The 27,946-nt window shown below is 37.2% G+C and overlaps 1 protein-coding gene across 1 annotated transcript in view; it reads right to left on the bottom strand.

Annotated features, from left to right (window-relative positions):
• Nucleotides 1–25,741, bottom strand: part of LOC142202308 (alpha-N-acetylneuraminide alpha-2,8-sialyltransferase-like) — an 83,483-nt gene extending 57,742 nt beyond the window's left edge. Inside the window, exons 1-3 of the mRNA XM_075272372.1 lie at nucleotides 25,604–25,741; nucleotides 21,373–21,453; nucleotides 20,913–20,999 (exon numbers count right to left, since the gene is read on the bottom strand). Of these exons, the coding sequence (XP_075128473.1) occupies nucleotides 20,913–20,999; nucleotides 21,373–21,453; nucleotides 25,604–25,701 (266 nt within the window). The 5' untranslated portion in view covers nucleotides 25,702–25,741. The remainder of the gene's footprint in view (nucleotides 1–20,912; nucleotides 21,000–21,372; nucleotides 21,454–25,603) is intronic.
• Between the last annotated feature and the right edge of the window lie 2,205 nt (nucleotides 25,742–27,946).

Raw genomic sequence — 27,946 nt, 5'->3', positions numbered from 1 at the left:
TATATTCTTGTACATAGGAGTTGTGCTATAGTAGTTATATTCTTGTACATAGGAGTAGTATTATAGTAGTTATAGTCTTGTACATAGGAGCAGTATTATAGTAGATATATTCTTGTACATAGGAGCAGTATTATAGTAGTTATATTCTTGTACATAGGAGGTAGTATTATAGTAGTTATATTCTTGTACATAGGGGGCAGTATTATAGTAGTTATATTCTTGTACATAGGAGTTGTATTACAGTAGTTATATTCTTGTACATAGGAGTAGTATTATAGTAGTTATGTTCTTGTATATAGGAGTAGTATTATAGTAGTTATATTCTTGTACATAGGAGCAGTATTATAGTAGTTATATTCTTGTACATAGGAGTAGTATTATAGTAGTTATATTCTTGTACATAGGAGTAGTATTATAGTAATTATATTCTTGTACATAGGAGTAGTATTATAGTAGTTATGTTCTTGTACATAGGAGTAGTATTATAGTAGTTATATTCTTGTACATAGGAGTTTTATTATAGTAGTTATAGTCTTGCATATAGGAGCAGTATTATAGTAGTTATATTCTTGTACATAGGAGTAGTATTATAGTAGTTATATTCTTGTACATAGGAGCAGTATTATAATAGTTATATTCTTGTACATAGGAGCAGTATTATAGTAGTTATATTCTTGTACATAGGAGGTAGTATTATAGTAGTTATATTCTTGTACATAGGGGGCAGTATTATAGTAGTTATATTCTTGTACATAGGAGTTGTATTATAGTAGTTATATTCTTGTACATAGGAGTAGTATTATAGTAGTTATAGTCTTGTACATAGGAGTAGTATTATAGTAGTTATATTCTTGTACATAGGAGGCAGTATTATAGTAGTTATATTCTTGTACATAGGAGTAGTATTATAGTAGTTATATTCTTGTACATAGGAGTAGTATTATAGTAGTTATATTCTTGTACATAGGAGGCAGTATTATAGTAGTTATATTGTTGTACATAGGAGTAGTATTATAGTAGTTATATTGTTGTACATAGGAGTAGTGTTATAGTAGTTATATTCTTGTACATAGGAGTAGTATTATAGTAGTTATATTCTTGTACATAGGAGCAGTATTATAGTAGTTATATTCTTGTACATAGGAGCAGTATTATAGTAGTTATATTCTTGTACATAGGAGTGGTATTATAGTAGTTATATTCTTGTACATAGGAGTAGTATTATAGTAGTTATATTCTTGTACATAGGAGCAGTATTATAGTAGTTATATTCTTGTACATAGGAGTAGTATTATAGTAGTTATATTGTACATAGGAGTAGTATTATAGTAGTTATATTCTTGTACATAGGAGTAGTATTATAGTAGTTATGTTCTTGTACATAGGAGTAGTATTATAGTAGTTATATTCTTGTACATAGGAGGCAGTATTATAGTAGTTATATTCTTGTACATAGGAGTTTTATTATAGTAGTTATAGTCTTGCATATAGGAGCAGTATTATAGTAGTTATATTCTTGTACATAGGAGTAGTATTATAGTAGTTATATTCTTGTAAATAGAAGTAGTATTATAGTAGTTATATTCTTGTACATAGGAGTAGTATTATAGTAGTTATATTCTTGTACATAGGAGGCAGTATTATAGTAGTTATAGTCTTGTATATAGGAGCAGTATTATAGTAGTTATATTGTTGTACATAGGAGTAGTATTATAGTAGTTATATTGTTGTACATAGGAGTAGTATTATAGTAGTTATATTCTTGTACATAGGAGTAGTATTATAGTAGTTATATTCTTGTACATAGGAGCAGTATTATAGTAGTTATATTCTTGTACATAGGAGCAGTATTATAGTAGTTATATTCTTGTACATAGGAGTGGTATTATAGTAGTTATATTCTTGTACATAGGAGTAGTATTATAGTAGTTATATTCTTGTACATAGGAGCAGTATTATAGTAGTTATATTCTTGTACATAGGAGTAGTATTATAGTAGTTATATTGTACATAGGAGTAGTATTATAGTAGTTATATTCTTGTACATAGAAGTAGTATTATAATCGTTATATTCTTGTACATAGGAGCAGTATTATAGTAGTTATATTCTTGTACATAGGAGTACTATTATAGTAGTTATATTCTTGTACATAGGAGTAGTATTATAGTAGTTATATTCTTGTACATAGGAGCAGTATTATAGTAGTTATATTCTTGTACATAGGAGGCAGTATTATGGTAGTTATATTCTTGTACATAGGAGTAGTATTATAGTAGTTATATTCTTGTACATAGGAGCAGTATTATAGTAGATATATTCTTGTACATAGGAGCAGTATTATAGTAGTTATATTCTTGTACATAGGAGGTAGTATTATAGTAGTTATATTCTTGTACATAGGGGGCAGTATTATAGTAGTTATATTCTTGTACATAGGAGTTGTATTACAGTAGTTATATTCTTGTACATAGGAGTAGTATTATAGTAGTTATATTCTTGTATATAGGAGTAGTATTATAGTAGTTATATTCTTGTACATAGGAGCAGTATTATAGTAGTTATATTCTTGTACATAGGAGTAGTATTATAGTAGTTATATTCTTGTACATAGGAGTAGTATTATAGTAATTATATTCTTGTACATAGGAGTAGTATTATAGTAGTTATATTCTTGTACATAGGAGTGGTATTATAGTAGTTATATTCTTGTACATAGGAGTAGTATTATAGTAGTTATATTCTTGTACATAGGAGCAGTATTATAGTAGTTATATTCTTGTACATAGGAGTAGTATTATAGTAGTTATATTGTACATAGGAGTAGTATTATAGTAGTTATATTCTTGTACATAGGAGGTAGTATTATAGTAGTTATATTCTTGTACATAGAAGTAGTATTATAATAGTTATATTCTTGTACATAGGAGCAGTATTATAGTAGTTATATTCTTGTACATAGGAGGCAGTATTATGGTAGTTATATTCTTGTACATAGGAGCAGTATTATAGTAGATATATTCTTGTACATAGGAGCAGTATTATAGTAGTTATATTCTTGTACATAGGAGGTAGTATTATAGTAGTTATATTCTTGTACATAGGGGGCAGTATTATAGTAGTTATATTCTTGTACATAGGAGTTGTATTACAGTAGTTATATTCTTGTACATAGGAGTAGTATTATAGTAGTTATATTCTTGTATATAGGAGTAGTATAGTAGTTATATTCTTGTACATAGGAGCAGTATTATAGTAGTTATATTCTTGTACATAGGAGTAGTATTATAGTAGTTATATTCTTGTACATAGGAGTAGTATTATAGTAATTATATTCTTGTACATAGGAGTAGTATTATAGTAGTTATGTTCTTGTACATAGGAGTAGTATTATAGTAGTTATATTCTTGTACATAGGAGTTTTATTATAGTAGTTATAGTCTTGCATATAGGAGCAGTATTATAGTAGTTATATTCTTGTACATAGGAGTAGTATTATAGTAGTTATATTCTTGTAAATAGAAGTAGTATTATAGTAGTTATATTCTTGTACATAGGAGTAGTATTATAGTAGTTATATTCTTGTACATAGGAGGCAGTATTATAGTAGTTATATTCTTGTAAATAGGAGTAGTATTATAGTAGTTATATTCTTGTACATAGGAGGCAGTATTATAGTAGTTATATTCTTGTACATAGGAGCAGTATTATAGTAGTTATATTCTTGTACATAGGAGTAGTATTATAGTAGTTATATTCTTGTACATAGGAGGTAGTATTATAGTAGTTATATTCTTGTACATAGGAGTAGTATTATAGTAGTTATATTGTTGTACATAGGAGTAGTATTATAGTAGTTATATTCTTGTACATAGGAGCAGTATTATAGTAGTTATATTCTTGTACATAGGAGTAGTATTATAGTAGTTATATTGTTGTACATAGGAGTAGTATTATAGTAGTTATAGTCTTGTATATAGGAGCAGTATTATAGTAGTTATATTCTTGTACATAGGAGGTAGTATTATAGTAGTTATATTCTTGTACATAGGAGTAGTATTATAGTAGTTATATTGTTGTACATAGGAGTAGTATTATAGTAGTTATATTCTTGTACATAGGAGCAGTATTATAGTAGTTATATTCTTGTACATAGGGGGCAGTATTATAGTAGTTATATTCTTGTACATAGGGGCAGTATTATAGTAGTTATATTCTTGTACATAGGAGTTGTATTATAGTAGTTATATTCTTGTACATAGGAGTAGTATTATAGTAATTATATTCTTGTACATAGGAGTAGTATTATAGTAGTTATATTCTTGTATATAGGAGCAGTATTATAATAGTTATATTCTTGTACATAGGAGGTAGTATTATAGTAGTTATATTCTTGTACATAGGGGGCAGTATTATAGTAGTTATATTCTTGTACATAGGAGTTGTGCTATAGTAGTTATATTCTTGTACATAGGAGTAGTATTATAGTAGTTATAGTCTTGTACATAGGAGCAGTATTATAGTAGATATATTCTTGTACATAGGAGCAGTATTATAGTAGTTATATTCTTGTACATAGGAGGTAGTATTATAGTAGTTATATTCTTGTACATAGGGGGCAGTATTATAGTAGTTATATTCTTGTACATAGGAGTTGTATTACAGTAGTTATATTCTTGTACATAGGAGTAGTATTATAGTAGTTATGTTCTTGTATATAGGAGTAGTATTATAGTAGTTATATTCTTGTACATAGGAGCAGTATTATAGTAGTTATATTCTTGTACATAGGAGCAGTATTATAGTAGTTATATTCTTGTACATAGGAGTAGTATTATAGTAGTTATATTCTTGTACATAGGAGGTAGTATTATAGTAGTTATATTCTTGTATATAGGAGGTAATTTTTATTAGTAAAAACAAAACAAAAATACATTACATTCCAGCAGAATTAATAACTAATAATAATAATAATAATATAACATAAATCAGACATGTCTGTCAGATAACAAAAATGAGAATCACTTTAACTTAAGAGTCCATTGCTGGCAGGATAAAGAGGGGGAAAAAAAAATAAATCCATAAATAAATGAACAGACTTATTTGCAGTGTTATCAGAATATTCAGCAATCGATATATACATTTCTCCACAATTTTACATTATCAGACTTTTTTCTGACCTCCAGAGACTTTATCCACCTCAGTTCAGACATGATATATGTGACAGCGGTCATATGACGGAAGGGCTCTCTGTGTAGGGACTCCTGGGTCCTTGTATGCCAGTGATAATATTTGATGACAGTAATAATAATATACAGGGTCTCCCGGTTAATGTCACCTATATTAGTTGGGATGCCATATATGATTTCGGGGTATTTGAGTGATTGTAATCGGGGAATTTTCAGCCTCCGGGATATTTCCTGCCAGATCTTTCGCCCTCCCCCGCACTCTGATATAAAATGTGCCATGGTCTCCTCCTGCTGACAACCTAATGGACATGCCCGATCTGTCACACTGAGATGTTTTAGGTTGCCTCTTACAAAAAGTTTCCCATGCAGAGATAGCCAGGCAATGTCAAAGAACTTTGCAGGGAGCCTCAGACCAGTGAGGAGCCTCAGACTATCCTGCAGGGTTATAGATGTGCAGTCCCTCAATGCTGGCTGGAGACAATAGAAGGTCTTACATACCCTGGTGTATAGATCTCTCCTGGTCTTACTCACCAGATAGGTCTTTTCAATACCCCATTTTTTCAGGCACCTTATGCCATAGTCCAGATACTGGGGGAGGTAGTCACGAGTCGATCGACCCCTCTTAAGGCTGCCGCCTCGCACCCAGGATTCTGCAAAAGGCAATATCCAATTCCTGATACTATTTACCCACAGGGAGCTGTTATCTGAGTCCAGGCAACCAAAATTTACTTTTAGAAACATGGAGTCAAAAAACACCCTTGGATTTAACATATCCAGCCCACCCTCTCTCCTCTGTAGGTAGGTTATCCCTCTTTTTACTGGGTTCAACCTGTTCCCCCACAAAAGTTGGAAGAACAGGCTAAAGAGCCTAGCGGAGAAAGATTCTGGCAAAGGAAAGACAACAGAGACGTACAAGAAGACAGGGACCAGGTAAGTCTTCAACATTTTAACCCTTTCTCTATAGGTCAGCCTCCAGTTCTTCCATCGCTGAACCTTTGCATTTCCGGATTCCAACTTTTCTTCCCAATTTAGTCTGCAATTATCATCCCTCCCGAATTTCACCCCAAGGATCTTAATATAGGAGGAGGCCTGTGCAAACTGCGGCAGATCAAATGTAGGACCAGTATGACCCGTCCAGAGAGCTTGACTCTTCTCAAGGTTGACAAGAGACCCGGAGGCCTCTGAGTAACTTCTGATGGCTGCAGACAACATCTCCACCTCACGAGGCTCAGATATCACCACTGTCACATCATCCGCGTAGGCAACAACTCTCAGGGGCAAGCAGTGGGGGACCGGCGCCCCCTGAAAATCACACTCCTGCAGTGACCTAAGAAACGGGTCTATGGCAAACACATACAGTAATGGACTCAGTGGGCAACCTTGTCTCACCCCTGCCTCAACCCTGAAAGCATCACCCTGCCAACCATTAATCAGAGGAAAGCTCTCCGCCTCACGGTACAAAGTTCTCAGCCAATCCACAAATTGTCCCGGAATACCGTACTTTGTCAAAGTCGCCCATAGATACTCATGGTCTACTCTGTCAAAGGCCTTAGCCTGGTCAAGACTCACAACATATCTCCCACACCTCAGAGCTTTACATCTCTCAAACATCTCCCTTATCGAGATAACTGCTCCAGAGATGTTCCGCCCTTTAACTGTGCCAAACTGTGAGCCTGCCAACAGTGCCGGGGACAAACAAACTAATCTAGAGAACAGAATTTTTGCAAGAATCTTCCTATCGACATTCAAGAGGGCAATCGGCCTCCAGTTCTTGATGTCACTAGGCTCTTTACCTTTAGACAGCAGGATCAGGGAGGACACTCTCATGGATGGAGGCATCAGGTGGTTTTCTAGACTAGTTTTGTATACATCCACGAGAATTGGTGCCAAGAGGTCTCGGAATTTCTTATAGAACTCAGCTGTAATCCCATCTGGACCTGGTGCCTTCTTCAGATGTAACTTATCTATGGCCTCTTTCACCTCCTCCACTGTTAACTCTGCTGTCAAAGGAGAAAAGTCCAAATCATTAGTATCAGGACCTGGAGTTGCCTCCAAGAATTGAGCCACCTTCTCTCTATCCAAAACCTTCTTCTGAAACAAGTCAGCATAGTAAGTTCTCACCACCCCCAGGATACCCTCCCGAGACTCCTGTAAAACACCCTGGGAGTCAGTGAGACCTGTGACCGATTTATTTGCCACCCGCTCCCTGCAATTCTCAAAAGGATCCGGAGCCCCTAAGGACCCATAATCCCGTTCAAGAACCAGGGATGTATACCTGCGGTACTGATACTGACTGATCTCAGATTTCAGCCGGTCAATCTTCTGTTGGTTATCCCCGCCCGCCGAATAGAGTGACTCTAATTCTTTCCGCAGCCTGAGATACTGGCTATACTTACTCTTCCCCTTCTTAACTGACAGTCTCCTTAAGAGGGATCTGATCTCCTCCTTGACATCCTCCCACCAGTCTGCCATGTTGTCATAAAACACCACTCTCTCAAGCTGGTTCTGAAATAGAGAGTGGACACAACTCCGGACACAGTCATCGTCCAAGAGGCTGGAATTGAGCTTCCATAGGCCTCTCCCAATATCAGGGCGTTTTGTGGAGCCCAAGCAAAAATACAAAGCCAGATGGTCAGAATAAGGGACTGTCTTTTCACTTTTCTCACTAACATGCTCAGCGGGACTGACCAGAGCTAAGTCTATCCGACTGCATCTACCAGCGCAGGAGTAAGTGAATTTGGGTTTCCTACCACCCTCAGTAAACACATCAGACAGACCAGCCTGTGAAATAATTCTGCTTAAGACCTTGCAGTCCCTGGTGAGAGGCCTACCAGTAGGTCTGTCACTGGATGACATGGTGGCATTGAAGTCCCCTGCCATGACTACCGGAACAGATGTAAACAAGTACTGCTTGACTTCATCAAACAGACGTGCCCTTTCAATCACCGACTGCGGTGGACCATAGATATTAATGAGTCGGAGCCTTCTGCCTCGGATGGTAACTTCTAAAACCAGGCACCTCCCCATCAGAACCTCAGTGAATCTGTGTATGGTGACATCAGGGGTGTTAAACAGTATAGAAACCCCGGCATAAGGTTCCACAGCCAGAGACCAGAAGGACGGGCCAGATTCCCATTCTCTCTCTGCTTCTCGTATTAGTCCTAAAGTATTTAAACGGGTTTCTTGTAAGAAATAGACATCGGCATCAAGATATCTCAGATGTTCATACACTGCGTGTCTTGTCCTCCTTGCTCGGATGCTATTCACATTACTAGAGATAACTTTAAGATAGAAACCTGCCATCAGAACAACTAGGAATATGAGAAACAGAGAGATGGGCCCCATTGTCATAGATCAGAGTCAGAGGTGTCCTGGTGACCAGCTGTTTCCATGTCTGATTCGGACTGCCCCTCATCTCGGTGGGGTCTCCTCTTATTGGGAGGATCGCCCTCTGGTTCATCCTCATACTCCGCCATCATTCGTGAGAGTTCTCTGTCTAGTTCTGCTTCTCCGTCTGACTCTGATAGGACACTAAATCTATTCCCCGTTGCAGTGACCTCGCCTGCACTACTTACTCTCATCTTTGTGGGCTTTTCTACCGTGGTCCACTCACCCTCAGGCTTACGGCTGGCTTTATCCTTCTTCCTCCTTTTATTATTGTTGGATGATCGGGCAGGAGAAGAGACGACCACTGAGGGTTGTACAACCTGCTCGACAACCTCCATGGTCGTCTCAATGGGACCTGACTCGGCCTGGTCTTGGGTGGTATCACCTGTATGTGGTTGAGGCTCCGCCTCCGTGACTACTGACCCTGACAATAGCGCCTCCTCCTCCTCCTGTATGTCATCAGCCGCTGCCAGCAAGTCCTCATCAGGGCTATCCTTACAGATGTTATGCCAGGCATCAGGACAATCTCTGTGGGGGTGACCGATCCGACCGCACAGGTTACACCTAATGCTTTGGCATGTGGCACTCACGTGGCCCATTTCATTACATAGGCTACACTTTACCATGGAGCATACACTGGCCACATGGCCGGCCTTCCCACACTTGAAGCACCGGCGAGGCTGACCCGCATAGAAGCAGATCCCTTTTTCTCGGCCTATAAAGAACGAATTGGGCAGATGTTGGGTTATGTTGTTCTGCTGACGCAACTTCACCAGGACCCTCCACCCACCGGTCCAGACCCCGTCTTCATCCCTGTTCTTACTAAGATCGGACATGAGGTCACAATGCCTCCTGAGCCAGATGACTATGTCCTGAGAGGGAACGGCTTCATTCCAAAATACAATTGTGACAGAGGCTGTATCTGGCCTAGAGATGGGGATGAAACTGAACTTATCCCAACCTTCCGTATCTCTCAACCTGGTGAGATTGGCCCAGAACCGGTCCAGATCAGACATCAGCTTAAAACTAACATCATACCCCTGGCGGTCAGGAAGGTTTATGACGGCCAGGATATCAGTCGGCACAAAGCCCATCTGGGTACATAGGAGCTCTCTGACCACAAACCTCCTATCCGGCAGATCCTCCTTGGCACCTCCGTGCCTAAACCTGACTACATTCCTCCTCCTGAAAGCCTGGCCTGTATAATTGGAGTTTGATGCAAAAGATGGAGCACCGCGGCTCCAGGCATTCCCTGAGGAGGTACGGCCGGATCCGCCATCTTGGCGTGTTTGTGGGCGCTGTGTGGGCTGCTGAGCACCTGTACCATGTGGTTCTGCTACTGTGCGAGTATCCAGAGGGGGAAAGTCCTGCACACTGGACTGTCCTGTGTCCGCCCCACCATCAACCTCTATGTCTGCAATATCACCAGACTCCAGAGACTGGACTGCAGAGGGGTCTGACGCCATAGATAGTGAAGGATCCCCCCCAGAAACACCTTCCCCTGCTGGGCTATTGTCACATACAGGAATATCCATAATATCAGGCACATTAGTCAGACAATCAGCGGCAGCAGAGTCCTGCACAGCAGAGTCCATATTAGTATTATAGTCAGCGGCAGCAGAGTCCTGCATAGCAGAGCCAATATTACCACTACAGTCAGCGGCAGCAGAGTCCTGCACAACAGAGTCCACAACCTGTAACCCCAAATATGTTACTCCCCCAGTACCTTCAGGTAAGAGTCCATAGTCCTGCTGCAATGACTTGTCTCCTGGGACTTGTGGTGTCTGCACAGCTGCTACTTCATTACCATTAGGCAGGGGTCCATGACCTGGTTGCAAAGTGCTGGTTGCTGGGACTTGTGGTGCCTTGCTGAGAACTGCTGCAGGTTTTTGCTGTTGCTGAACACTGGTCGCTTTCCCGTACAAATTCCCTTCCTTAAAAGGGAAACTTGCTGGCTGCAGAACTGGTTTTACATGGGACTGCTGGCTGCCACCTTGAGAGGGTTCAGACCCAGCTTTAGCACAAGGTGATGGTGACTTCTGGTATTCCTGGAACCGCTGCTGGTTTCTGTATGATTCTCCCACCGGTCCCATTTGCTCCAGTACAGTCTCGGTCTCCCGTACGTTCTCGGCGAGCTCTTTCGCCAGTGCGCTCAGCTTCCTGTCCAGTAACACCAGTTTCTCAGGGCATGCAGACTTTTTTAGATTATACGCACATTCAATCTGTCTCTGCAGATATATTTTACTGGCCTTCAATGTCTCCAGTCGCTTGACCAGTGCTGGTATCTCATCTGCCAGGCGCAGTTCTGGTGCTCGCTCAGTAGCTGTGACAGTCTGTGCATTGTTGGAAAGCTTTGCAGGTTGGTTACCCCCAGTATGGCTTCTGGTTGGTGTAGCCTGTGATTTCTGACATGCTACGGCTGTTGTCACTGCCATGGGCCCACAATGTCCAGACTGGGGACTATGTCCCAGTTTATTTCCAGTGACTGTACTGCTGGTACCTTGAAGCTTCCCCGCTGGTCTCCCTTTGATCTCCTCCACTGCCTTCACTACATTTTTGTAGTTACCGCTTCCAGATCTTGTCCGCTCAGACCGTACCAATACAGACTGCTGCATGTTCTCCTGCATGGTCTGCTTCTCCAGGGATGTTCTCCTCTGTCTGCAGGAGGGTGGGGTGGACTGGACACCTGCAACCTGCAATGGAGTCTGCACAGGCTGCAAAGTTTGCTCCTTACATTCAACCATTTTGCTTGGTTGTTGCACCGTACTACTGCTTGCTTCCGTTACTTCTTCCTTTACAACTTTCTTCCCATCTTGGCTTGCTGCACTAGGACTGCTGACACACTGGACACGATTCCCATTACTGGGGACTTTAGGATTTCCATCCATTTTTTTAGTTGCCTGGGAATTGCTTCCCAGAGAAGGCCTTGGAGCCTGGGCCTTGGCAGGGGAACTTCCCCACCCAGGGTGGCCCCGCCCTGGGCTATCTCCAGACATCAGGAGCCTCAGGAGAGCTACAAAAACACGTCCTCACAGCTAGGAGGTAGTATTATAGTAGTTATATTCTTGTAAATAGGAGTAGTATTATAGTAGTTATATTCTTGTACATAGGAGCAGTATTATAGTAGTTATATTCTTGTACATAGGGGGCAGTATTATAGTAGTTATATTCTTGTACATAGGGGGCAGTATTATAGTAGTTATATTCTTGTACATAGGAGTTGTATTATAGTAGTTATATTCTTGTACATAGGAGTAGTATTATAGTAGTTATATTCTTGTACATAGGAGTAGTATTATAGTAATTATATTCTTGTACATAGGAGTAGTATTATAGTAGTTATATTCTTGTACATAGGAGCAGTATTATAGTAGTTATATTCTTGTACATATTAGTACTATTATAGTAGTTATATTCTTGTATATAGGAGGTAGTATTATAGTAGTTATATTCTTGTACATAGAAGTAGTATTATAGTAGTTATATTCTTGTACATAGGAGTAGTATTATAGTAGTTATATTCTTGTACATAGGAGGCAGTATTATAGTAGTTATATTCTTGTAAATAGGAGCAGTATTATAGTAGTTATATTCTTGTACATAGGAGCAGTATTATAGTAGTTATATTCTTGTACATAGGGGGCAGTATTATAGTAGTTATATTCTTGTACATAGGGGGCAGTATTATAGTAGTTATATTCTTGTACATAGGAGTTGTATTATAGTAGTTATATTCTTGTACATAGGAGTAGTATTATAGTAGTTATATTCTTGTACATAGGAGTAGTATTATAGTAATTATATTCTTGTACATAGGAGTAGTATTATAGTAGTTATATTCTTGTACATAGGAGCAGTATTATAGTAGTTATATTCTTGTACATATTAGTACTATTATAGTAGTTATATTCTTGTATATAGGAGGTAGTATTATAGTAGTTATATTCTTGTACATAGAAGTAGTATTATAGTAGTTATATTCTTGTACATAGGAGTAGTATTATAGTAGTTATATTCTTGTACATAGGAGGCAGTATTATAGTAGTTATATTCTTGTAAATAGGAGTAGTATTATAGTAGTTATATTCTTGTACATAGGAGTAGTATTATAGTAGATATATTCTTGTACATAGGAGTAGTATTATAGTAGTTATATTCTTGTACATAGGAGTAGTATTATAGTAGTTATATTCTTGTACATAGGAGGCAGTATTATAGTAGTTATATTCTTGTACATAGGAGTAGTATTATAGTAGTTATATTCTTGTACATAGGAGGTAGTATTATAGTAGTTATATTCTTGTACATAGGAGTAGTATTATAGTAGTTATATTGCTGTACATAGGAGTAGTATTATAGTAGTTATATTCTTGTACATAGGAGCAGTATTATAGTAGTTATATTCTTGTACATAGGAGGCAGTATTATAGTAGTTATATTCTTGTACATAGGAGCAGTATTATAGTAGTTATATTGTTGTACATAGGAGTAGTATTATAGTAGTTATATTCTTGTACATAGGAGCAGTATTATAGTAGTTATATTCTTATACATAGGAGTAGTATTATAGTAGTTATATTGTTGTACATAGGAGTAGTATTATAGTAGTTATAGTCTTGTATATAGGAGCAGTATTATAGTAGTTATATTCTTGTACATAGGAGGTAGTATTATAGTAGTTATATTCTTGTACATAGGAGTAGTATTATAGTAGTTATATTGTTGTACATAGGAGTAGTATTATAGTAGTTATATTCTTGTACATAGGAGCAGTATTATAGTAGTTATATTCTTGTACATAGGGGGCAGTATTATAGTAGTTATATTCTTGTACATAGGGGGCAGTATTATAGTAGTTATATTCTTGTACATAGGAGTTGTATTATAGTAGTTATATTCTTGTACATAGGAGTAGTATTATAGTAGTTATATTCTTGTACATAGGAGTAGTATTATAGTAATTATATTCTTGTACATAGGAGTAGTATTATAGTAGTTATATTCTTGTATATAGGAGCAGTATTATAATAGTTATATTCTTGTACATAGGAGTAGTATTATAGTAGTTATATTCTTGTACATAGGAGGTAGTATTATAGTAGTTATATTCTTGTATATAGGAGCAGTATTATAGTAGTTATATTCTTGTACATAGGGGGCAGTATTATAGTAGTTATATTCTTGTACATAGGGGGCAGTATTATAGTAGTTATATTCTTGTACATAGGAGTTGTATTATAGTAGTTATATTCTTTTACATAGGAGTAGTATTATAGTAGTTATAGTCTTGTACATAGGAGTAGTATTATAGTAGTTATATTCTTGTACATAGGAGGCAGTATTATAGTAGTTATATTCTTGTACATAGGAGTAGTATTATAGTAGTTATATTCTTGTACATAGGAGTAGTATTATAGTAGTTATATTCTTGTACATAGGAGTAGTATTATAGTAGTTATATTCTTGTACATAGGAGTAGTATTATAGTAGTTATATTCTTGTACATAGGAGTAGTATTATAGTAGTTATATTCTTGTACATAGGAGTGGTATTATAGTAGTTATATTCTTGTACATAGGAGTAGTATTATAGTAGTTATATTCTTGTACATAGGAGTAGTATTATAGTAGTTATATTGTACATAGGAGTAGTATTATAGTAGTTATATTCTTGTACATAGGAGTAGTATTATAGTAGTTATATTCTTGTACATAGAAGTAGTATTATAATAGTTATATTCTTGTACATAGGAGCAGTATTATAGTAGTTATATTCTTGTACATAGGAGCAGTATTATAGTAGTTATATTCTTGTACATATTAGTACTATTATAGTAGTTATATTCTTGTATATAGGAGTAGTATTATAGTAGTTATATTCTTGTACATAGGAGCAGTATTATAGTAGTTATATTCTTGTACATAGGAGTAGTATTATAGTAGTTATATTCTTGTACATAGGAGCAGTATTATAGTAGTTATATTCTTGTACATAGGAGCAGTATTATAGTAGTTATATTCTTGTACATAGGAGTTGTATTACAGTAGTTATATTCTTGTACATAGGAGTAGTATTATAGTAGTTATATTCTTGTATATAGGAGTAGTATTATAGTAGTTATATTCTTGTACATAGGAGCAGTATTATAGTAGTTATATTCTTGTACATAGGAGTAGTATTATAGTAGTTATATTCTTGTACATAGGAGTAGTATTATAGTAATTATATTCTTGTACATAGGAGTAGTATTATAGTAGTTATGTTCTTGTACATAGGAGTAGTATTATAGTAGTTATATTCTTGTACATAGGAGTTTTATTATAGTAGTTATAGTCTTGCATATAGGAGCAGTATTATAGTAGTTATATTCTTGTACATAGGAGTAGTATTATAGTAGTTATATTCTTGTACATAGGAGCAGTATTATAGTAGTTATATTCTTGTACATAGGAGGCAGTATTATAGTAGTTATATTCTTGTACATAGGAGCAGTATTATAGTAGTTATATTCTTGTACATAGGAGTAGTATTATAGTAGTTATATTCTTGTACATAGGAGGTAGTATTATAGTAGTTATATTCTTGTACATAGGAGTAGTATTATAGTAGTTATATTGTTGTACATAGGAGTAGTATTATAGTAGTTATATTCTTGTACATAGGAGCAGTATTATAGTAGTTATATTCTTGTACATAGGAGTAGTATTATAGTAGTTATATTGATGTACATAGGAGTAGTATTATAGTAGTTATAGTCTTGTATATAGGAGCAGTATTATAGTAGTTATATTCTTGTACATAGGAGGTAGTATTATAGTAGTTATATTCTTGTACATAGGAGTAGTATTATAGTAGTTATATTGTTGTACATAGGAGTAGTATTATAGTAGTTATATTCTTGTACATAGGAGCAGTATTATAGTAGTTATATTCTTGTACATAGGGGGCAGTATTATAGTAGTTATATTCTTGTACATAGGGGGCAGTATTATAGTAGTTATATTCTTGTACATAGGAGTTGTATTATAGTAGTTATATTCTTGTACATAGGAGTAGTATTATAGTAGTTATATTCTTGTACATAGGAGTAGTATTATAGTAATTATATTCTTGTACATAGGAGTAGTATTATAGTAGTTATATTCTTGTATATAGGAGCAGTATTATAATAGTTATATTCTTGTACATAGGAGCAGTATTATAGTAGTTATATTCTTGTACATAGGAGGTAGTATTATAGTAGTTATATTCTTGTACATAGGGGGCAGTATTATAGTAGTTATATTCTTGTACATAGGAGTTGTATTATAGTAGTTATATTCTTGTACATAGGAGTAGTATTATAGTAGTTATAGTCTTGTACATAGGAGTAGTATTATAGTAGTTATATTCTTGTACATAGGAGGCAGTATTATAGTAGTTATATTCTTGTACATAGGAGTAGTATTATAGTAGTTATATTCTTGTACATAGGAGTAGTATTATAGTAGTTATATTCTTGTACATAGGAGGCAGTATTATAGTAGTTATATTGTTGTACATAGGAGTAGTATTATAGTAGTTATATTGTTGTACATAGGAGTAGTATTATAGTAGTTATATTCTTGTACATAGGAGTAGTATTATAGTAGTTATATTCTTGTACATAGGAGCAGTATTATAGTAGTTATATTCTTGTACATAGGAGCAGTATTATAGTAGTTATATTCTTGTACATAGGAGTGGTATTATAGTAGTTATATTCTTGTACATAGGAGTAGTATTATAGTAGTTATATTCTTGTACATAGGAGCAGTATTATAGTAGTTATATTCTTGTACATAGGAGTAGTATTATAGTAGTTATATTGTACATAGGAGTAGTATTATAGTAGTTATATTCTTGTACATAGAAGTAGTATTATAATCGTTATATTCTTGTACATAGGAGCAGTATTATAGTAGTTATATTCTTGTACATAGGAGCAGTATTATAGTAGTTATATTCTTGTACATAGGAGTACTATTATAGTAGTTATATTCTTGTACATAGGAGTAGTATTATAGTAGTTATATTCTTGTACATAGGAGCAGTATTATAGTAGTTATATTCTTGTACATAGGAGGCAGTATTATGGTAGTTATATTCTTGTACATAGGAGTAGTATTATAGTAGTTATATTCTTGTACATAGGAGCAGTATTATAGTAGATATATTCTTGTACATAGGGGGCAGTATTATGGTAGTTATATTCTTGTACATAGGAGCAGTATTATAGTAGTTATATTCTTGTACATAGGAGGTAGTATTATAGTAGTTATATTCTTGTACATAGGAGCAGTATTATAGTAGTTATATTCTTGTACATAGGAGTAGTATTATAGTAGTTATATTCTTGTACATAGGAGCAGTATTATAGTAGTTATATTCTTGTACATAGGAGGCAGTATTATGGTAGTTATATTCTTGTACATAGGAGCAGTATTATAGTAGTTATATTCTTGTACATAGGAGGTAGTATTATAGTAGTTATATTCTTGTACATAGGGGGCAGTATTATAGTAGTTATATTCTTGTACATAGGAGGTAGTATTATAGTAGTTATATTCTTGTACATAGGGGGCAGTATTATAGTAGTTATATTCTTATACATAGGAGTTGTATTACAGTAGTTATATTCTTGTACATAGGAGTAGTATTATAGTAGTTATATTCTTGTATATAGGAGTAGTATTATAGTAATTATATTCTTGTACATAGGAGCAGTATTATAGTAGTTATATTCTTGTACATAGGAGTAGTATTATAGTAGTTATATTCTTGTACATAGGAGTAGTATTATAGTAATTATATTCTTGTACATAGGAGTAGTATTATAGTAGTTATGTTCTTGTACATAGGAGTAGTATTATAGTAGTTATATTCTTGTACATAGGAGGCAGTATTATAGTAGTTATATTCTTGTACATAGGAGTTTTATTATAGTAGTTATAGTCTTGCATATAGGAGCAGTATTATAGTAGTTATATTCTTGTACATAGGAGTAGTATTATAGTAGTTATATTCTTGTAAATAGAAGTAGTATTATAGTAGTTATATTCTTGTACATAGGAGTAGTATTATAGTAGTTATATTCTTGTACATAGGAGGCAGTATTATAGTAGTTATAGTCTTGTATATAGGAGCGGTATTATAGTAGTTATATTGTTGTACATAGGAGTAGTATTATAGTAGTTATATTGTTGTACATAGGAGTAGTATTATAGTAGTTATATTCTTGTACATAGGAGTAGTATTATAGTAGTTATATTCTTGTACATAGGAGCAGTATTATAGTAGTTATATTCTTGTACATAGGAGCAGTATTATAGTAGTTATATTCTTGTACATAGGAGTGGTATTATAGTAGTTATATTCTTGTACATAGGAGTAGTATTATAGTAGTTATATTCTTGTACATAGGAGCAGTATTATAGTAGTTATATTCTTGTACATAGGAGTAGTATTATAGTAGTTATATTGTACATAGGAGTAGTATTATAGTAGTTATATTCTTGTACATAGAAGTAGTATTATAATCGTTATATTCTTGTACATAGGAGCAGTATTATAGTAGTTATATTCTTGTACATAGGAGCAGTATTATAGTAGTTATATTCTTGTACATAGGAGTACTATTATAGTAGTTATATTCTTGTACATAGGAGTAGTATTATAGTAGTTATATTCTTGTACATAGGAGCAGTATTATAGTAGTTATATTCTTGTACATAGGAGGCAGTATTATGGTAGTTATATTCTTGTACATAGGAGTAGTATTATAGTAGTTATATTCTTGTACATAGGAGTAGTATTATAGTAGTTATATTCTTGTACATAGGAGCAGTATTATAGTAGATATATTCTTGTACATAGGAGCAGTATTATAGTAGTTATATTCTTGTACATAGGAGGTAGTATTATAGTAGTTATATTCTTGTACATAGGGGGCAGTATTATAGTAGTTATATTCTTGTACATAGGAGTTGTATTACAGTAGTTATATTCTTGTACATAGGAGTAGTATTATAGTAGTTATATTCTTGTATATAGGAGTAGTATTATAGTAGTTATATTCTTGTACATAGGAGCAGTATTATAGTAGTTATATTCTTGTACATAGGAGTAGTATTATAGTAGTTATATTCTTGTACATAGGAGTAGTATTATAGTAATTATATTCTTGTACATAGGAGTAGTATTATAGTAGTTATGTTCTTGTACATAGGAGTAGTATTATAGTAGTTATATTCTTGTACATAGGAGGCAGTATTATAGTAGTTATATTCTTGTACATAGGAGTTTTATTATAGTAGTTATAGTCTTGCATATAGGAGCAGTATTATAGTAGTTATATTCTTGTACATAGGAGTAGTATTATAGTAGTTATATTCTTGTAAATAGAAGTAGTATTATAGTAGTTATATTCTTGTACATAGGAGTAGTATTATAGTAGTTATATTCTTGTACATAGGAGGCAGTATTATAGTAGTTATAGTCTTGTATATAGGAGCAGTATTATAGAAGTTATATTCTTGTACATAGGAGGTAGTATTATAGTAGTTATATTCTTGTACATAGGAGTAGCATTATAGTAGTTATATTGTTGTACATAGGAGTAGTATTATAGTAGTTATATTCTTGTACCTAGGAGCAGTATTATAGTAGTTATATTCTTGTACATAGGAGTAGTATTATAGTAGTTATATTCTTGTACATAGGAGCAGTATTATAGTAGTTATATTCTTGTACATAGGAGCAGTATTATAGTAGTTATATTCTTGTACATAGGAGTACTATTATAGTAGTTATATTCTAGTACATAGGAGCAGTATTATAGTAGTTATATTCTTGTATATAGGAGTAGTATTATAGTATTTATATTCTTGTACATAGGAGTAGTATTATAGTAGTTATATTCTTGTACATAGGAGTAGTATTATAGTAGTTATATTCTTGTACATAGGAGTAGTATTATAGTAGTTATATTCTTGTACATAGGAGTAGTATTATAGTAGTTATATTCTTGTACATAGGAGGTAATATTATAGTAGTTATATTCTTGTACATAGGAGTAGTATTATAGTAGTTATATTCTTGTATATAGGAGTAGTATTATAGTAGTTATATTCTTGTACATAGGAGTAGTATTATAGTAGTTATATTCTTGTACATAGGAGGTAGTATTATAGTAGTTATATTCTTGTACATAGGAGTAGTATTATAGTAGTTATATTCTTGTACATAGGAGTAGTATTATAGTCGTTATATTCTTGTACATAGGAGGTAGTATTATAGTAGTTATATTCTTGTACATAAGAGGTAGTATTATAGTAGTTATATTCTTGTACATAGGAGTAGTATTATAGTAGTTATATTGTTTTACACATGAGTTAGTATTATATAGCTTTACTCTTGTTCTTCTGAGTCATTATAGATGTAGATGTGAAATGTAGTTCCTATCTAGACTTATTGGTTACAAATGCTCTACAAATCTAGAATTTTTTGGGTTCGCCACCGATGAATCAATTTAAATCTCTGAACTTATTCCGACCCCAGAATATATTAAGGGACAGCTTCGGGAAAGTAAAACCAAAAGTACTGATCATTTCCTTACCTCGCCTCCTTTGTGGATGTTTAGGGTTTTCTTGAAGTTCTTTCCAAGCAATGTGAAGACTTTGTAATATTACCTAAGAGAACCCCGAGGGAGTGCTGGAGGAAGTGAGTTTCATTGTTTACTCCTTTTCCGCTCTGGCCCGAGTCTCCAATTTTTATACCTTGAGGTATGAAGAGACTACAAAGTATATTGAGAACACTTCTGGTTTGGACTTATCTGATCTTGTGGGTGAGTCAGATATTGGGCAGATCCACGGTAATGTATTCGCAGGATTATGACGCACAGCTTTACAGCTTTATGGTCACTTATTTTTATTACTTTGTAAATTAAAGTCCCTTTTTATTACGGTTGTACATTTTGTGACAGTGCGGTGACTTTGGTAGAGTCTGTCTTGTAGTAGATACGTCTTGTCCTTTGCAGGGGGTGTCTTATCTCTATTTTGCACTATATTTACCTTCTTTTACAGGGTTATTAGAAGTAACATTACAACTATCGGAAAATGTATGTTACATCCGTAGTGAATCTCAGTGTCACCGGGCCAGTTTGGCATTGGGCGCCCCTTTATCCCCGGCATAGGGCTTTCCTCTTTGTTACTGAGCAAAGCCAGAGAGAAGGAATGGCGACAGATTTACTTAACCCTTTATCTCCCATAATATATTTCTTTGTAATATTTGATTCTTTACAATGTCACCTATGTACTTACTGCCTCAGGTCTCGCGCTGTACGATTCGACTTCCAAGGACATCCCTGCAGAGCGTCAATCACCGCATATAACTGTGGAAGGTCCCATCTAGAGGGGAGAAAGAACATGAACGAGGACCAGCACAACACCGAGTCCGGCTCCATACGTTCCACTGATTTTGGCACAGCTGGATTCTTTTATCTGTCGCCCCCACCATTCCTGAGCTATAAGGGTTGGTAGTTTTGGTGGTTGATATGCTACAACCAGACCTATATTCAGAAATCCTCTGGGACCCTTCTCCCCAAATAAATCATTGGGAAATAATAGGACACGTTCTAGATTTTTAACATGCAAATAACCTCATAGAAATCAATGTGCTCTTAGTACGGCCATGAGATAGATGTCACTGGCGCACCTTGGCGAGGCTCCACGAGATTCAGGCCTTAGTTCTGAATGATGTGAATCTCTGAGATTTACTTACTTGTTCTTTATGGAATTTAATATGACGGATTTCAGGTGCAGACATTCGGCTTCTGGCATTTTCCGGTGCGTCCTCCTCGACCTTCACAGAAGCAGCAGAAGAAATTGACCATGAGTGTGACGTCCCCTACACCAGACCCTAAATGGTGAGGGCTCTATAAAGAGGCTGCACACCAGGATGGAGATCCATGACAGATAGGTATGAGGTATAATGGTGTGAGGTATAATGTGTATGTCACGGCGCCTCACCCTGTCTCTGACTACTACACTCTACTTGACCCACTGGAGTAGAGGAATCGATAAATTTCCCCAAAGGACTGAAGCTGACCCTATTAACTTATATGGGAACATTTCCTAGGCATGCTCTGTAACCTAACATCATTGCACAGAGGGCAGTAGATACGCTGTGATGTCACACAGTGATGTTATTGTGAAACACATTGACATGATGGACCATCAGTGTGCTGTAGCGAGCTCATTGGTTAGTATGCTGGTTCAGTTCTTAGTACACTGGCTCAGTGGTTAATATGCTGCCTCAGAGGTTAGTATGCTGGTTCAGTGGTTATCAAACTGACTCAGTGGTTATTAGGATGGCGCAATGCTTAGTACACTGGCTCAGTGGTTAGTAGGCTGTCTCAGTCATTACTAAACTTACTCAATGGTTAGTACACTGGCTCAATGGTTAGTAGACTGGCTCAGTGATTAGTATTCTGGCTCAGTGGTTAGTAGGCTGCCTCAGTGATTAGTATGCTGGCTCAGTGGTTAGTATGCTGTATCAGTAGATAGTAAGCTGGCTCAGTGGTTAGTATGCTGGTTCAGTGCTTAATACGCTGTCTCAGTGGTTAGTGTGTTGTTTGAGAAGATAGTAAGCTGGCTCAGTGGTTAGTATGGTGGTTCAGTGCTTATTACACTGCCTCAGTGTTTAGCAGGCTGGTTCAGTGGTTAGTAAGCTGGTTAAGTGCTTAGTACATTAGCTCAGTGGTTAGTAGGGTTCTCAGTGGTTAGTAAGGCTGGTTAAGTGGTTAGTACACTGGCTCAGTTGTTAGTAAGCTGGCTCAGTGCTTAGTACACTGTCTTAGTGCTTAGTACGCTGGTTCAGTGCTTAGTATGCTGGCTCAGTGGTTAGTAGGCTGGCTCAGTGGTTAGTAGAGTTCTCAGTGGTTAGTAAGGCTGGTTAAGTGGTTAGTACACTGACTCAGTGGTTAATATGCTGCCTCAGAGGTTAGTATGCTGGTTCAGTGGTTATCAAACTCACTCAGTGGTTATTAGGATGGCTCAATGCTTAGTACACTAGCTCATTGGTTAGTAGGCTGTCTCAGTCATTACTAAACTTACTCAATGGTTAGTAGACTGGCTCAGTGATTAGTATGCTGACTCAGTGGTTAGTAGGCTGCCTCAGTGATTAGTATGCTGGCTCAGTGGTTAGTATGCTGTATCAGTAGATAGTAAGCTGGCTCAGTGGTTAGTATGCTGGTTCAGTGCTTAATACGCTGTCTCAGTGGTTAGTGTGTTGTTTGAGAAGATAGTAAGCTGGCTCAGTGGTTAGTATGGTGGTTCAGTGCTTATTACACTGCCTCAGTGTTTAGCAGGCTGGTTCAGTGGTTAGTAAGCTGGTTAAGTGCTTAGTACATTGGCTCAGTGGTTAGTAGGGTTCTCAGTGGTTAGTAAGGCTGGTTAAGTGGTTAGTACACTGGCTCAGTTGTTAGTAAGCTGGCTCAGTGCTTAGTACACTGTCTTAGTGCTTAGTACGCTGGTTTAGTGCTTAGTATGCTGGCTCAGTGGTTAGTAGGCTGGCTCAGTGGTTAGTAGGGTTCTCAGTGGTTAGTAAGGCTGGTTAAGTGGTTAGTAAGCTGGCTCAGTGCTTAGTATACTGTCTTAGTGCTTAGTACGCTGGTTCAGTGCTTAGTATACTGGCTCAGTGGTTAGTAGGCTGGCTCAGTGGTTAGTAGGCTGGCTCAGTGGTTAGTATTGTGGCTCAGCGGTTAGTATGCTGTCTGAGTAGATAGTAAGCTGGCTCAGTGGTTAGTACTCTGGTTCAGTGCTTAGTATCCTGGCTCAGTGGTTAGTATGTTGTCTGAGTAGATAATAAGCTGGCTCAGTGGTTAGTACACTGGTTCAGTGCTTAGTACACTGGCTCAGTGGTTAGTAGGCTGGTTCAGTGGTTAGTAAGCTGGTTCAGTGCTTAGTACATTGGTTCAGTGGTTAGTAGTCTTCTCAGTGGTTAGTAAGGCTTGATGAGTGGTTAGTACACTGGCTCAGTGGTTAGTAGGCTGGCTCAGTGTTTACTATGCTGGTTCAGTGCTTAGTACACTGGCTCAGTGGTAAGTAGGCTGGCTTAGTGCTTACTATGGTGGTTCAGTGCTTAGTACGCTGGTTCAGTGCTTAGTAGGCTGGCTCAGTTGTTAGTATTCAGGCTCAGTGGTTAGTACACTGGCTCAGTGCTTAGTAAGCTGGCTCAGTGGTTAGTACACTGGTTCAGTGCTTAGTATGCTGGCTCAGTGGTTATTAGGCTATCTCAGTGGTAAGTATTCAGGCTCAGTGGTTAGTACGCTGGCTCAGTGGTTAGTACGCTGGCTCAGTGGTTAGTATTCAGGCTCAGTGGTTAGTACGCTGGTTCAGTGCTTAGTACGCCGGCTCAGTGGTTAGTATTCAGGCTCAGTGGTTAGTACGCTGGCTCAGTGGTTAGTATGCTGGCTCAGTGGTTAGTAGGCTAGCTCATTGGTTAGCACTATTGTCTTGCTTTGCTGGAGTCCTGGAGTGGAATTAAGCCAAAGATGACAACTACGAGGACTTTGCATGTTTTCCTTGTGTTTGTTTTCAAAAACATACTGATAAAGAATGCAGATTGTGCGCCTGAGACAGTGCGGACAACATCTAATAGGGGCAGAGGAAGAAGATGGCGCCAAATATGTAAGCAAAATACAATAATGAAGGGACGTGTCTGCTGCAGAGAAGTCTCAGTATATTATTGATCTTTGTGAATGGATCAGAACTACAGGATTCTATTTGAAAATATAGATAATATCTCCCCCTCGCCCCTGTCTCTCTCTTCATCTCTCTCTCCCCCCCTCTCACACACAGTCTCTTCTCTCTCACATACAGTCTCTTCTCTCTCACAGTCTCTTCTCTCACACACAGTCTCCTCTCTCACACAGTGTCTTCTCTCTCACACAGTCTCTTCTCTCACACAGTCTCTTCTCTCACACACAGTCTCCTCTCTCACACAGTCTCTTCTCTCACACACAGTCTCCTCTCTCACACACAGTCTCCTCTCTCACACAGTGTCTTCTCTCTCACACAGTCTCTTCTCTCACACAGTCTCTTCTCTCACACACAGTCTCCTCTCTCACACACAGTCTCCTCTCTCACACAGTGTCTTCTCTCTCACACAGTCTCTTCTCTCACACAGTCTCTTCTCTCTTACACAGTCTCTTCTCTCACACAGTCTCTTCTCTCTTACACAGTCTGTGCTCTCTCACACAGTCTCTTCTCTCTCACACAGTCTCTTCTCTCACACACAGTCTCTTCTCTCACACACAGTCTCCTCTCTCACACAGTGTCTTCTCTCTCACACAGTCTCTTCTCTCACACAGTCTCTTCTCTCACACACAGTCTCCTCTCTCACACACAGTCTCCTCTCTCACACACAGTCTCCTCTCTCACACAGTGTCTTCTCTCTCACACAGTCTCTTCTCTCACACAGTCTCTTCTCTCTTACACAGTCTGTGCTCTCTTACACAGTCTGTGCTCTCTCACACAGTCTCTCCTCTCTCACACAGTGTCTTCTCTCTCACACAGTCTCTTCTCTCACACAGTCTCTTCTCTCTTACACAGTCTGTGCTCTCTTACACACTCTGTGCTCTCTCACACAGTCTCTCCTCTCTCACACACAGTCTCTTCTCTCACACACAGTCTCTTCTCTCACACACAGTCTCTTCTCTCTCACACAGTCTCTTCTCTCTCTCAGTCTCTTCTCTCTCACACAGTCTCTTCTCTCACACACAGTCTCCTCTCTCACACACAGTCTCTTCTCTCACACACAGTCTCTTCTCTCTCACACACACAGTCTCTGCTCTCTCACACAGTCTCTTCTCTCACACAGTCTCCTCTCTCACACACAGTCTCTTCTCTCACACACAGTCTCTTCTCTCTCACACACACAGTCTCTGCTCTCTCACACAGTCTCTTCTCTCTCACACGCAGTCTCTTGCACCTCCATACTACTGACTTACCTATGACTATTCCCCACTCGATTCTGTAGGTACAGATTGGATATGAGACAGGTCAGTACCAGGACTGGTATGAGGACGAGACGCCAGCGGCGCGCCATGTAGTCAGCTCTGTCTCTGTCTCTCTGTAACTGTTATTCGGATGAGGGCAGAATACCGTGTGAGCGGTGACATAACTGAGGTAGGTGTGACCTACCTGTCCTCTGTGTAATAAAATCACAAGCTGTCAATTATTAGGGAAGAGTCTCTGCACAGTCACCTGTTATCAGAGTCAATTAACTCCATTGTGATAATACAGGTGGGTGCAGTCTTATGTAACTCCAAAAGTAGTCACTGACAAAAACAAAATCTGCCCAAGAAGTGGTTGTAAAAATGGGAGAAGCTTCTATATAATGTAACAATAATCTGTGGAAGTAATAGCAAGATGAGATACGGCAGGAAATGGAGGTATATACAGACTCTGTATGGTATATAGCAGTACATTTACCACAGATGTTACACCTGTAGTCTGGATATAAGATGAGTTACGTCTGTCTGAGACTGTCCGTGCTCCTCGGAATATATATCCGTAATACATAGTGTATGACACTGTCAGGGCTCCTAGGACTATATATATATAATACATAGTGTATGACACTGTCAGGGCTCCTAGGACTATATATCTATATATATATATATATATATATATATATAAATATATATATATATATATATATATATATATATATATATATATATATACACTCACCGGCCACTTTATTAGGTACACCATGCTAGTAACGGGTTGGACCCCCTTTTGCCTTCAGAACTGCCTCAATTCTTCGTGGCATAGATACAACAAGGTGCTGGAAGCATTCCTCAGAGATTTTGCTCCATATTGACATGATGGCATCACACAGTTGCAGTCGCAGATTTGTCGGCTGCACATCCATGATGCGAATCTCCCGTTCCACCACATCCCAAAGATGCTCCTCTATTGGATTGAGATCTGGTGACTGTGGAGGCCATTGGAGTACAGTGAACTCATTGTCATGTTCAAGAAACCAGTCTGAGATGATTCCAGCTTTATGACATGGCATTGCATTATCCTGCTGAAAGTAGCCATCAGATGTTGGGTACATTGTGGTCATAAAGGGATGGACATGGTCAGCAACAATACTCAGGTAGGCTTTGGCGTTGCAACGATGCTCAATTGGTACCAAGGGGCCCAAAGAGTGCCAAGAAAATATTCCCCACACCATGACACCACCACCACCAGCCTGAACCGTTACCGATACAAGGCAGGATGGATCCATGCTTTCATGTTGTTGACGCCAAATTCTGACCCTACCATCCGAATGTCGCAGCAGAAATCGAGACTCATCAGACCAGGCAACATTTTTCCAATCTTCAATTGTCCAATTTCGATGAGCTTGTGCAAATTGTAGCCTCAGTTTCCTGTTCTTAGCTGAAAGGAGAGGCACCCGGTGTGGTCTTCTGCTGCTGTAGCCCATCTGTAGCCTCAAAGTTGGACGTACTGTGCGGCGTTCAGAGATGGTCTTCTGGCTACCTTGGCTGTAACGGGTGGCTATTTGAGTCACTGTTGCCTTTCTATCAGCTGGAACCAGTCTGGCCATTCTCCTCTGACCTCTGGCATCAACAACGCATTTCCGCCCCCCACAGAACTGCCGCTCACTGGATGTTTTTTCTTTTTCGGACCATTCTCTGTAAACCCTAGAGATGGTTGTGCGTGAAAATCCCAGTAGATCAGCAGTTTCTGAAATACTCAGACCAGCCCTTCTGGCACCAACAACCATGCCACGTTCAAAGGCACTCAAATCACCTTTCTTCCCCCCCATACTGATGCTCGGTTTGAACTGCAGGAGATTGTCTTGACCATGTCTACATGCCTAAATGCACTGAGTTGCCGCCATGTGATTGGCTGATTAGAAATTAAGTGTTAACGAGCAGTTGGACAGGTGTACCTAATAAAGTGGCCGGTGAGTGTGTATATATATATATATATATATATATATATATATATATATATATATATATATATATATATATATATATCTATATATATATATATATATATATATATATCATAGTGTATGACACTGTCAGGGCTCCTAGGACTATATATCTATAATACATAGTATATGACACTGTCAGGGCTCCTAGGACTATATATATCTATAATACATAGTGTATGACACTGTCAGGGCTCCTAGGACTATATATATCTATAATACATAGTGTATGACACTGTCAGGGCTCCTAGGACTATATATCTATAATATATAGTGTATGACACTGTCAGGACTCCTAGGACTATATATCTATAATACATAGTATATGACACTG

Source organism: Leptodactylus fuscus, chromosome 5, assembly GCF_031893055.1.
Source record: "Leptodactylus fuscus isolate aLepFus1 chromosome 5, aLepFus1.hap2, whole genome shotgun sequence".
In the NCBI taxonomy this organism is placed as follows: domain Eukaryota; kingdom Metazoa; phylum Chordata; class Amphibia; order Anura; family Leptodactylidae; genus Leptodactylus; species Leptodactylus fuscus.
Note: the sequence above shows the minus strand (reverse complement) of the source record. Positions and strands in the feature narration are given on the sequence as shown.